At 30.0% G+C, this 12969-nt stretch overlaps 1 protein-coding gene across 2 annotated transcripts in view; it reads right to left on the bottom strand.

Moving 5' to 3' along the window:
* LOC126742963 (calbindin-32) overlaps positions 1 to 12969 on the bottom strand; it is a 136226-nt gene that overhangs the window by 11584 nt on the left and 111673 nt on the right. For both annotated transcript variants that reach the window (XM_050449856.1, XM_050449857.1), the window contains exons 5-10: positions 12075 to 12164; positions 11624 to 11710; positions 5371 to 5427; positions 671 to 754; positions 548 to 603; positions 424 to 469 (exon numbers count right to left, since the gene is read on the bottom strand). In XM_050449856.1, coding sequence (XP_050305813.1) covers positions 424 to 469; positions 548 to 603; positions 671 to 754; positions 5371 to 5427; positions 11624 to 11710; positions 12075 to 12164 — 420 coding nt within the window. The remainder of the gene's footprint in view (positions 1 to 423; positions 470 to 547; positions 604 to 670; positions 755 to 5370; positions 5428 to 11623; positions 11711 to 12074; positions 12165 to 12969) is intronic.

Raw genomic sequence — 12969 nt, 5'->3', positions numbered from 1 at the left:
CGTAACCAAACATTTATTAAATCAATTAAATTTATTCAGATAGCCCTACATCTCTCTATTTAACGAGGAAAAAAGGCATTAAGAATCGCTCTTTTTATTCAGTGTCTTATGATAATATATTTAATTATAATTAAACACGTATTAAAATAGAACATATGAGGAATCTTCCAAGACTCTAAATCTTCGTCAACTACTAAATTTACTTTAGTCAAAAATCCTCAAATTCCTTAGGGAACAAATTTTGGAATAATTATTTCCTAAATTAATTTTTTCCCAAAATCGGTCAATTGCGTGCCCGGAATTCCTGAACAAAAGACATAAACTAAACAGCTACTTGCATTGTAAATTCTTCAAATTTTTATTAGAAACCTGAACATTTAAATCATGTGTCGCAAATAGGTATGGCAAATAAAAGTGAGTTACCTTGAATACTTGTCTGCATAAGAAATTTTCTTTTACAGGAAGTAACCTATAAAAAACACAATTAAATTATACCAATAATAATTACTATTTTACTATACAGTATGTCCGATAATAAAAAACTCACTTAGCCATTTCAGACAACTGAAGACGTCCATCCTTGTTGGCATCAAACACTTGAAGCTAAAGAAAAAAAGGAGACAAAGAATTATTACCAAAAGACATAAATTTTTTTCAATTAAATACCCACCATTGTATCGGTATATTCAATCAGTTTATCCTCGGAGACGTCGTTTATTTTCTTCGCTTCCTTCAGCAGGTCCCGCAGGAAATTCTGGAAAATAAACACGAGCACAGTCAGCGAAAATAATTCACCTATCTCGAACCGAAGGCGTATACATACAATAAGAGGCACAGGGTTTGTTTATTGGTCAATAGAAGTTGAATCGGAGGCCGGAGCAATGGAAGAAAATTAAATGGGGGTTGATATTTGTTTGAAAAGGGTTTTTTATGCGGATTTTTAGCCTTTTTAGTAACTTGTTTTTGTTATGTAAGGCTGGCAAAAACATGGAAATATAAAAGTTTTGTAGGGCGAAGCAAGATGTAAAAGAGAAATTCAATTTTATGAAGTGTGAGGCCAAGGAGATAATAGAAGCAAATATTGAAACTAATTTTTTTAATAGCTTAGGATAATAAAGAACTTCCAAATTATAGTGAATTTTGTAATAGAAAAAACATATTTCTAGTTTACCGAGAATTATCATGATTAAAGTTAGTACTGAAGACAAGCAAGGAGCTTCCTTATGGGGGCAAACATAATATTTGAAAAATAAGGCTAGACTCACAATTCTATTATTCACTGAACATGAGTAATAGCAAAGAACTTTTTACTCGCTACTTTGGTCACGTTAGAAATCCCACACAAGTAGATCAACAATCAATGAAATCTGCTAATCCCTCAGGAACCAAGGAGGAAAGTAAAATCGTCGAAAATTTTAATTCTTCTGGACGTTTTCATTCCGTATTATTTTTTGATGAAAATATTTTAATTAAATCTGCAAACAATTTTCTGTTGATTCTTCGGAAGGTGTATATCAACGTTTACGAACAGAAGATTCCGAGCATAGTTCCATAATAAAAGGTTTAGAAGTAAACGAAGAAGTAAGTAAGTAAAGTAAGTAAGGAAGTAAGTAAGAAGTAAGTAAAACGAGAAGAAGAAGAAACTGAAAAATTGTATTTGTTTTAAGATTTTTTATGCGAATTTTAGGGTGTAATTTAGGGTTTTAGGCTTCTTTTTGGGCTGCTTTTAGGGCTTTTCTTAGATGAATTCTTGCTGCCATACATTGAGTAGTTTTTTAATGTAAGGGAGGTTAAAGAAGTGTGATTTTTATTTGTTTTAAGCATTTTTTTATTACGAATTTTAAGGACTTGAGTCAAGCAGATTTTTTTTGTATATTTAGGGTTCTTCATCTTTTTTCAATTTAAAGTATCATATTGCGAGGAATTCCATAGGAGAAACTGGCAAAACAAGTAGTGCCGAAGTAAATATAATATTTGAATTTAACACATTGTATGCGTTCTTGTATTATTAATTAAGATTCGACTATGTGTAATAAAAAGTAAAGTTTTTTTTTTCATTAAGTATAGCATGCAAAAAAACTTCGGTTTCAAAAAGATCCAGACAGTGACATATAAATAAAACAGTGGTAGAGCGAAAATGTGAAAAAGACGAATCTTCTTTTCGATCTTATTTTTAATATCGTAATAACGTTTAGCTCTAAACAAGAGATCCAATAAAGAGAGGAATAACGATGATCTAGTGGACATTTTAAACAAACCTAAATCATATCTAATAATTGCACTTTTGGTTATTAGCTAATAAAAGGTTAAAAGCTACTAAAACGCTCAGCTATAAAACTTAAAACGACAGTTTCCAGTTATTCCAGGCATTGACAAATTAATTATTAAACTTTTAAGGGATTGAAAGAATTATTCATTTTATTCGCATTATTCGTTTTTAAATCTTTCAGAGATATTAAATTAGTATGTTTTCCAGGAATTTGGAATAATAGTTTCTTCTATTGTATGTTGATGATGATGATGATTTGTTTTTTATATCTTCCAGAAACTTTTATATTTTCCAGGAGATTGGAATAGCTTTTTTTTTTCTTTTAGGTATATGGGACAATTTACTAAAATAGCTTCCTAGGTTTTTTAAGTATTTGAGGCATTCAATGTAATTTTTTATTCTCTCTAGGACACTTTTTACCTTTTGAAATGATTTTTAATTTTTTCCAGGCAATTAATTCTATTTCTTATTCTTTCATTTAAAAATAGGTTTATGGGTCATTTGAAGAATTCTTGCTGATTCATTGTTTTCCAGTCATTTAATGATTTTTTTGTGTCCATTTTTCAGGCATTATAAACATATTTTAATTACATGAAATCTGGAATTTGAAAAAAAATTATTTTCTTAGAAGACTTAAAAAATTACTCGAAACGCCTGGAAAACGTGACAAATTATTTAAAATCCAGGGAAGAAATTAAAAAAGACGGTAGAAGTCTGGAAAACATACATTTTTAAGTGAAAAGCTTAAGACAAGAAAAAATTGTATAGAAATCCTGGAAAAATTAAACAAAAATAAATTTTTTATATTATAGCAATATTAAGCGTAAAGTGATAAATTGAGAAATCTAATAAAGAGGGAAATAATAACGATCTAATGGACATTTCGAACGGTTTCCAAGACTGAGCCATATCCAATGAATGCACTCTTAGATCTTACGGCAATGTTCTGTTATTACACATAAAATGATGTTTGTTATTATTATTTCAGAAATTAGACGTCACTTTTAAATTTTCCATATATTTTTTAATTTTATTCTAGCAATTTTTCATCAATTTCATTTTCCTAAGCCTTTGATACCATTTTTCATGTATTGTAAATATATTTCTATTAAATAAAGTATCTAGTATTAGAAAAAATGTACATTATACCTGGAAGACTTAAGTAATTACTCAAAGCCTGGAATTCCTGGAAAAATGGACAAGAGTAACTTTTTTATATTGTAGCAACCTTTAACTTAAAGTGCGTTTTCCAGAACTGGGCCGTATTCAATAAATGCATTTTTGGACCCTACGAGAACGTTCTACCTTTGATTGAATAATAGGAATTAAATTATTCAATCAACGGTTCTACTATAACACCAAAAACGACATTTATTTATGTTATTCCAGGCATTAGACGTCACTTTTATGTTTTCCAGATATTATTTATTTTATTCCAGGCGTCTAAAGTTGGAAGTCATTGTTCAAACTTTCAAGAGATTTTTTTTTAAGAATTTGGAATAAGATTATTTGTAGATATTTAGAATAATAGTTTCTTATTTTGTATGATGATGATGCTGATGATAGTCATTTTTATTTTTCGAAATATTTTTTTATTTTTTTCTAGGCATTTGGGATATTTAATACAGTTGCTTTTTATGTCTTTCAAGCATCTTAGGCATTCAATTTAATTTTTTATTCTCTCTAGGACACTTTGTCTTATTCAAATATTTTCCCATTCCTTTCAAGAAATTATTATCATTTCTCACATCTTATATTGGAAAATAGGTTTCTACATCATGCAATCAAGGTTCTTCTTTGTAATAAGTGAAGACATAAAAGAAAAATCTAATTTTAGTATGATTCCAGTAGCAATGGAAAAGTCAAATAGAGTCAATATCAAATTTAAAAAAAGTACCTAATTTTTGACAATTGATGCAGCAAAGAAGAAAAAGAACAAAAGTTCAATATTTGCAGACATGAGCTTATTTCAGCACAAATATTAAAAATAATTATATAGCGGCTTTGGCTAATAAAGAACAGTTAAATTAAAGTGAATTTCTGTCTTTAACTTGCTGAAAACTCTTATGATAATATTGATGGAGAAGTATACATTAAATTTCCTTTTTATGCCAAAAAAAAGGAAATGTGAAGAAAAACACAAAAGGCTATTCAAATGCAATAAAAATTCTACCAAAGATACCTGAAGTAAAAAATACTATAAAGTTTCAGAAAGGTTTAACGGATTTTCACAAGAAATTCACTAAATGCATGTAGAAAAGTTTACATTCTTAGAAGAAAATATATATGATAAAAATTTACTATTTTTAGATATGACAGAGCTAAGTCTCATGAAAAATCAGTGTAATAAATCAGAATAGAAAATCAAATATAATCTTAAGATGATGCAGATAATTATGCCGTTCGTATTTTTAGCTACCAGCGTTTATGATAAGTAAAAGCATAATTACCACAAAAAAATTAACTGACTTCAATCCATCTTCGAATCCAGATAACTTTATAGCTAAAGGTGATTCAAGTATTATTGCAAATTGGTTAGAAGATAAAATTCACTTTTAAGAGAAGAAAAACTCATTTAAGCAGTCTAACTTGAATTTACTCAAAGGTGTTAATGATAAATAAGAAAGTCGTCATAATGCCCATATATTTGTAAACAAATTGAGTAAAGAAGAATCAAGATTATGAATTTGTGAATCAAGATTAAGTTTTCCCGGTAATACTGTAAAGAGATTCAATCTTCTTACTACATCATTTAATACTGACATTTCCTAGTTTTTGCTTAAATCCCCAATAAGACCTACTAAGGAAATAAAGAAAAGCTGGGAAACTAAAAAAAACTAGGACACTTCGAATCGAATAAATCTAATAAGATATTTAATGAAATAAGAGCTGTGAATAGATGTAAATCAATTAAATCTCTATTAAAGAAAAAGATAAGTAGAGACTTCTTGTCAAAATTAAATTATCAATAGACCAAGAATAAGCTAATGGGAATCTTGAGACCCAGCTCATCTATGAACTGTACCTAATTTAATTACCAACAAAGCAATTTTGGAAGCTGTAACTTAGTTCTTAAAATTGAAAAAAGTGTATATCCTTACCTTTAACTCGTCAGCTTCAATATATCCACTTCCATCAGTATCGTACTCCCTCCAAATCTAAAACCAAAAAAAGTTAATTTTTCTTTATAACCCTTTGTGCTCTTGGACAAATAAAAATAAACAACCCTCGCCCGGCCCATTTCGACAGGCTCTACGTCAGAAAACGTGCCCCACCAAGACAAAACAAACATAAATAACATCCGCATCGCTCTTTCCAGCTCGTATGTTAACTTTATTTGTATTTTATCCAGACCGAAGAGGGATTATTTATGTCCTGGCTCGTGGTCGTAAGACAAATATCAATCGATTTGTCTCGAACTAAAGAGACAGACCTTAATTTGAAGAGTAAATAAGTGATATTGGAAAGTAACTTTTAAAATAAAAAGTTCTTCATCAATTGTATATAGCAGGTATTACACTAAAACTGAGATAGCAGAGGACACTGTGGATCTTATCGAAAGATCTACTGATTCAGAAAAGAAGGATTTATCAGTTCTTGGGAAGTCCCAGTTGCAAAAACTATTAATAAAGCATCTGATGATTATTGGCTCTTGCTCTTTCTAGAATGTGAATCTGTGAAAAAAAGAGGATAAAGATCCAGATCAGATGCAAGAAGATGATTAGTCAGACATTAAAGAAATAGGGGCCAATAATAATTTGCTTATAAAAGACGATGAATTAGATGATAAGCTTAAAGATTCGGTCAACTTCAAAGCACTAATTGCCTTTAAAAAATTCAATTATGAAATACTTTAAGAATAGGCTTTGATTGTGCAAATGTTTGTTAATACTGTAGTATTTAATTTTAAAATTTGAATTTCGCGCCTTTAGATATAACGTCATATGTGTTATACAGTTATTACGTTTTGTTAGGTTGACATAAGTGATTGACAAGTAGAGATTATGACGTTACTCGATTATGGCGAGACGTATTAATTTATGTATTTCAAATTATAGATTTATAAGTTATGAGTTATAATTTGTGTATTTGTTTAACCGAATAAAAGGCCATTCTGTAATACAGTGACACCTTTAAATGAAAAAAATTGACTTGAGGTAATATAATTTTTGTAAAGAATAGTGTTTGTCATTAACTTGAGTGTTTGTTAATAATTTTGCATTAAATACTCAACAATACCCTCGAAATTAGAGGTATTAAAGTAAAATGGACTTAACCAAGACAAGTCACTATGGAATTAGTAAAAAAACCTACTTACTCTTAAAAGCAAAAACCCTTAATGAAACATCTGCTGATTGTAAAATCTTTCTGCTATGCTCATATAATAATTGAGACCAGTCAGAACAAGGATTAAAAGAATTCTTTTTAAAATATGACGATGACGTGTATAATAGTAAGAAAATCAGGACCTAAAAAGAAATGAAAAATGTTAATTAAGGAGCACAGAGATTCAGATCAGATGTAAGAACAGGATGCGTCAGATATTAAAGAAATAGAGGAAAATGATAATTTGCTTATAACAAACAATGAAATTTATGGCGAATTAGATGATGAGCCTAAAGAGTGGTCAACTCCAAGTGCCTTTAAAGGAAATTGCTTTTAAAAAATTATTTAGGAATAGGCTATGACTGTAAAAAAGTTTGCCAATACAGAGAGAAAGTATTCTCAGATATTTGACAATATGATTTTAGGGAGGAAAAAATTTTTTACCTAAAAAAATAACGGTAAAGAATAAAATAAAAAAAACGGCAGAAAAAGTGGCAAAAACCCCTGATAAAACATCTGCTTATTGTTGGCTTGTTCTGCTACGTTCATATAGTAACTGATACGAGGCAGAACAATAATTGAAAAGGCATTAGAAGAATTCCTTCCAAGATATGACCATGATAAACATCGGAGTGTAAGACTGCAGACCTAAGAGGTATGTAAATCTGTTAAGAAGAGAGCATAGAGATTGAGACCAGATGCAAGAATAGGATGAAGATGATAAGTCAAATGTTGAAAATTTGTAATTTGTAAATATTGATATAATTGACATGAGAGTTAAAGTGTGGATTTGCAAAGTATGAATAGGCTTAAAAAATGCAAAGGTGTACGAAATCCAAAAAATTGTTTTGCTAATCCAGACAAGGGATTTCAAGACCAACAAATATAAGTGGTAAAAGGAAACCTTGAATCGTGAACATACTTTTTTTAAAAAACGAGAAAATATGGTTTTTCTGAAATCATCCATTGGTTTCCAATTGGATCATTTGATTGAATAAATATCTTTCGATAATAATATTGACAATTAAGTGAACACTATTTGCTAAAGTCTCTGTGATGGTTCTAGTAAATAAAAATTTTATTGATGAGTTTTATTAGCAGCAGCCAATGAGAAAATACATATGACGCAACTTTTATGCGAAAACATATCGATGGGATCAGCATCAATTTAAGATTTCTCTCGTTACCCATTAGTGACGTAACAGGACCAATCATTAATTTAAGGTTAATTAAGCTTTCTTTACGTGACTTTATTTTCCACCTTCTTACATCTGCTTTTTATTTCTGCATCCACTTACGCCATTACAGTATTTTTTCAAGGTTGCAATTCTTTTACCCTAAAATTGGATTGGCTTTCACGAGTAAAAATACACAAAACTTTAATGTAGATACAATCAAAAATTGATAAGTCTAAAGGACTTTTCCAGAAAATTCGGAGTACAAAATAACCTGGAAAAGTATACGAATGTGAAGTTTTAAAGTTGACCTCAGTAAAATGCTCAAGAGCAGCACTGTTGAAGTAGACTTGGATGAACTAGTAAAGAAAGAGGATCCAAGTGATATGCTTGTATTTTCAACGGGATCAGCATCAACTTGAGATTTCTTTATAATTGTCACCCAATAATGTCGTAACAACAACTGACTAGTCAGTGATTTAAGGTTTTCTAAACGTGCTTCACAGCATTTCTTTCTAAGTTTTAATCGCTCTCGAACATTATTTTCCACCGTCTTTCATCTATTTTCTACTCCTGCATCCACTTACACCCTTACAATATTTTCTTTTATTGTAACAGTTCCTTTAAGGCCTTGCTTTTACGAGTAAAAATACAAAAAGCTTTAATGTAGATACAGTCAAAATCTAGTATAAAGTACTTTTCCAGAGAATCCGGAATACTAAATAACCTGGAAAGGTATATGAATGTAAAGTTTTAAAGTTGATCTCAGTGAATTGCTTAAGAGTAACACTTTCAAAGGAAACCTGGATGTACCAGTTAAGTATGTACCAATTAAGATGTACCAATTAATTTTGACAGAGATTGATAAAAATTGAAATATAGTAATCAAACGCATAAAAAACGTAAAAGCTGAGCTGATGATATTATAGGACGTTCAGAGACTTTGGAGTTATTTGAGCTCTCAATAGCCCAATTTGAAGCGTATTTTTAAGTGAAATATAAAAGTGATTAATTAAAAATTAATTTTGAAGAAATCGTCGTTGAGCATCAATTGGCATTGAAAGAATAAAAATAAAAAAATCAATTAATAAAGAAAACAAGTAAAGTTGGTGTGTTTCTAAGGTACAAGGGATCCTAGCAGCGAATTTACAGAAAACAAAGATAAAAAATCATTCATTTAAATATTACTGCTCATGAAACTTTAAGGTCTCTGCCATTAAAATGGAAAACTCTGCACAGAGAGGTTGGTTTGTAACTTTACAGTAGAATAATACAAATGTCCAAGCTTGAAAAAATACCAAGCATAAAGATCTTAATCAGATGTAAAGAGAGGGTGAAGAAGATGAGTTAGACAAGTGATAAGTTGCTTACAAAAAATGAACAATTTAAAAATGAGTCAGATGGTAAGTCTACAGAGTGGCAACTTCAAAGGACCAACTGATTTTAAAAATGTTTAAAGGCCTTTAAGAAGAAAGTTGATAATCCTGTGACAAAGGATTCTTAGACCGACAAATATAAGGGATAAAAGGAAACCATGGATCAAGCTTTTGAAAAAACGGTTAAAAATTTAATATTTTTTAAATCATCCATTAGTTCCGATAAAATGGATCTTTTGAGCCAAGAAACACCTTGTCGACATCAGAATCCTTGACTACGTGTAGACTGCTTGCTACAGTCCCTTGGGTGATCCTAATAGATGAAAAATCTATTTGAGTCTCATTATAGCAGCCAATGAGAAAATACATTTAACACAATCTAATATAATAATAATTGTTTTAGCTGAAGAACTACTATATGTATAAAACAACCATAAAGATATATAGATGAGATTAGCATCAACTTGAGATTTCTCGATAATCATTACTCAGTAGTGACGTAGCAGCTGACTTATCAGTGATTTTACGTTTTACGTGCTCCACAGCATTTCTGCTAAAGTTTTAATTATTTTCAGACTTTCTTTTCCATTTCCTTCTTACTCCTTTATCCACTTACACTTTTCCAGTATCTTCTTTTGAGGTATCACTTTTTAATCTAGAATTGGCTTGGCTTTTTCAAGCAAAAATAAAAAAAAACTTTAATGTCTATATACAGTCAAAATCTGATAAGCCTAAATGACTTTTCCAGAGAATCCGGAGTACAAAATAACCTGGAAAGGTATTTGAATATAAACTCTTAAAGTTGATCTAAGTGAAATGCTTAATAGCAACACTTCCGATGGAGACCTGGATAAACTAGTGAAGAACAAGGATTCAAGCGATCTATGTTTATATTTTTATGAACCTTGACAGAGATTGATAATAGTTGAAATACTATAATAAAGACACTGATAATATTTTTCTATAAATAATAAAGTATTAGCATAAAAAAGACATCGTATGATAAGATGTTTAGACATTTTGGACCTATTGGAGTCCGTAAAAGCTCAAGTTGAACTGTTTTTTATGAGTTAAATATAAAGATGAGTAGCAATCAAAAAATAAAAAGGAAATATTAAAGCCCCAATAAAAGAAAATTAGTAAAGTCACTATTCTTTACAAAAGATCCTTGAATATATAGAAAAAAAAATTAACAATTAATTAAACAAAGCAATTAAACAAAGTGTTCAAAAAATTGCAAGTCTCTATTGTCCAAATGGAAAGCTCTGCACAGCGCCCAATGATACAAATTTCCAAATTTATTTTTTAATAAAAAATACCGAGCATAGATATTAAGACTACATGTAAATAAAGGATGAACATGATGAGTTAGATATTAAAGAACTAGACAAAAATGATAAGTTAAAGTGGAAGTACGAAAACTTCAAAAGACTAATTGGCTTCAAGAAATTCCCATGGTGTTTAAGAATAGGTTTGCTAATCCAGTGACAAAAGACTAACTAGTATGAAAAATAAAAGAAGACCAAAAGTCGTAAACATACTTTTTTGAGAAACGAGTGAAATTTGGAATTTTTTTATAAATTGTCAGATAGTTTTCAATAATGGACTGCTCCTGCAAAAATATGCGTTCTATGAAAGAATTTGAAGAAATTGATAATAATTGAGTATGTATTTACATCGAAATACTGTAACTCTTGATATTGCTATAGACATTGGAGAATAAGAGTGAAAACTATTGAAGAAGTCTTCATGAAACATAAATTACCATATCTAATGATCTTGAAAAAAGCCTTTGTCAAGAGCATGGTTATATTAGGAAAATGAGAATAAAATGCAATTATGATTTACTTAAGTAAAAGTGCTTCAGTCAGGTTAGTTCAAGTTGTTCTGAGCTGAAAAATTCACAGAGATACAAAGAACCAAGATTTTAGTATCTAGACATAGTTAGTCGAAGGTCAAAGAATTCTCGTGATTGATTCTAGAAAGAAGCGCTCGGTTCTTGAGTGAGAATATGAAATTGCGTCTAGTGTACATATAAAGTTACTTCAATTTGAGTTATTGTAACATTAAAGGAGCTCCTTTCCAGAAGAAATCCAGATGTCACAACACTGTTTCTTAATCATTAAGCTCTAAATCTTTTGCTGACTGTGACTCCACTTCAAATAAACAATAATTACATAAAACTCTTTTGTTTGAAAGCAACTAATTCTAAATAAACTTAAACCCTCCTCCCTCTCGAGCACAATTCATAATTAGCAACTTTTTAACGTGCCTAATTTAAAAGAGGCCTTAATTACACCTTGGCAGCTGTTAATTCCCGGCAGTCTCTCTTGAATTTGCCCCGTTACATCCAGTTAACCCGCCCCTTGTGCCTAATAATTTAATTTTGGATTTAAGCGGCATCCAATTTGAAGCTCGAAATTAAACGGTACACGAGAGTTTCTAATATACAGTTCGGAACTGGATTTTCTACGTACCTTCATAAACTCGACGCTGGACTCTAGCGGATTGTCGAACCGGAAGAGCAGCAAAAAGTTCTCCTCCATTGGTAACAGCTGGGCGAGCTAGAGTATTAGAAAATAGGAGTTTTACTTGGGGGTTTATTACACTTTTTTAAGGAGAATCGAACCAGACATTTCTATCAAATTTTATGCTTTCTAATATAAACAGCCTAAGGAAGTAATATGTTGTCGGCACCTTTACATTAAAACATTCAAAATCTATACTTCTTGCAACATATGACAACAGCATCAGCAGATCTAATTATGAGTCCGCCCCTTTAAGAGAGATTTGATGATGTGGCATGCGCTGTTGTCATATGTTGATAAAAATATCATACTATATTCATATCAGATAGCTAAATAATTGCTGTAAATTAAAATTTTGAGTGTTCTATGGCACTTGTGTATGATCTATTATATTTATTACCTCACGAATGTCAATTTTTCCATCTTGATTATCATCGTAGGCCTCCATGAAGCACGCTTTTAGTTCTACGAGCATATCGTCTGATACAGCCTAAAAATTTAAAAAAAAAACACTAAAGTTCTAATAAAACACTTGCAATAATTTTTTTTATTGATTTATATTAATCAACAATTGTAGAACATTAATAAAATCAGACAACACTGGTATATGAGGTATGGCAGTCTTGATCAGGGCAGGATATGAAAAAAAAACAGTCAAAGAAAGAGTCAAAAGAAAGAGTCAAGAAGATAGCTACAGACATAGTAAGGAAAAAATAAAAGAAGAAGAAGAGGAAAAGAAGAAGAAAATTTGCACAACTTAAAATGATACGCTATAAAATGGAGCAATAAAATAAGAGTCTAAAGTATAAGGAAAAATTATTCAAAGAAAACAAGAACCTCACAAAAATCTTGACATATTAAGAAGAAAAGAAAATGTTGAAAAATAATAACTTAATTGGAACACATGAATTTTGCAATGAAAAAATCAATAATAATTGTAAATGATAGGAAAGGATATAAAGAGAAAGTGATAGTGGTAGAAAATGCAGAATGAGCATAGCAAGTACGGGCAGTAGGAGAGAAATAAACTTAAGAATAGAAAAAATATATTTTATAATATACTTAAAATATACCAAAGTAACAAAATAGAGTGAAATTTAAATAGATTAAGAACATACAATAATTAAGAGAAATACACATTATGTATAGAAAAAATGGCTAAAACTTGACCTATTTGAAATTAAATAAAGAAAAAAAAATTAACTGCTAATGAAAGCCTTTAATGCAAGAGCTTTAAAATCATTGTTATATAGAAAAAATCAAAGAAAATATTGATTATAATAAGCTTCGATAAG

This window comes from Anthonomus grandis, chromosome 12, assembly GCF_022605725.1.
Source record: "Anthonomus grandis grandis chromosome 12, icAntGran1.3, whole genome shotgun sequence".
Classification (NCBI taxonomy): domain Eukaryota; kingdom Metazoa; phylum Arthropoda; class Insecta; order Coleoptera; family Curculionidae; genus Anthonomus; species Anthonomus grandis.
Note: the sequence above shows the minus strand (reverse complement) of the source record. Positions and strands in the feature narration are given on the sequence as shown.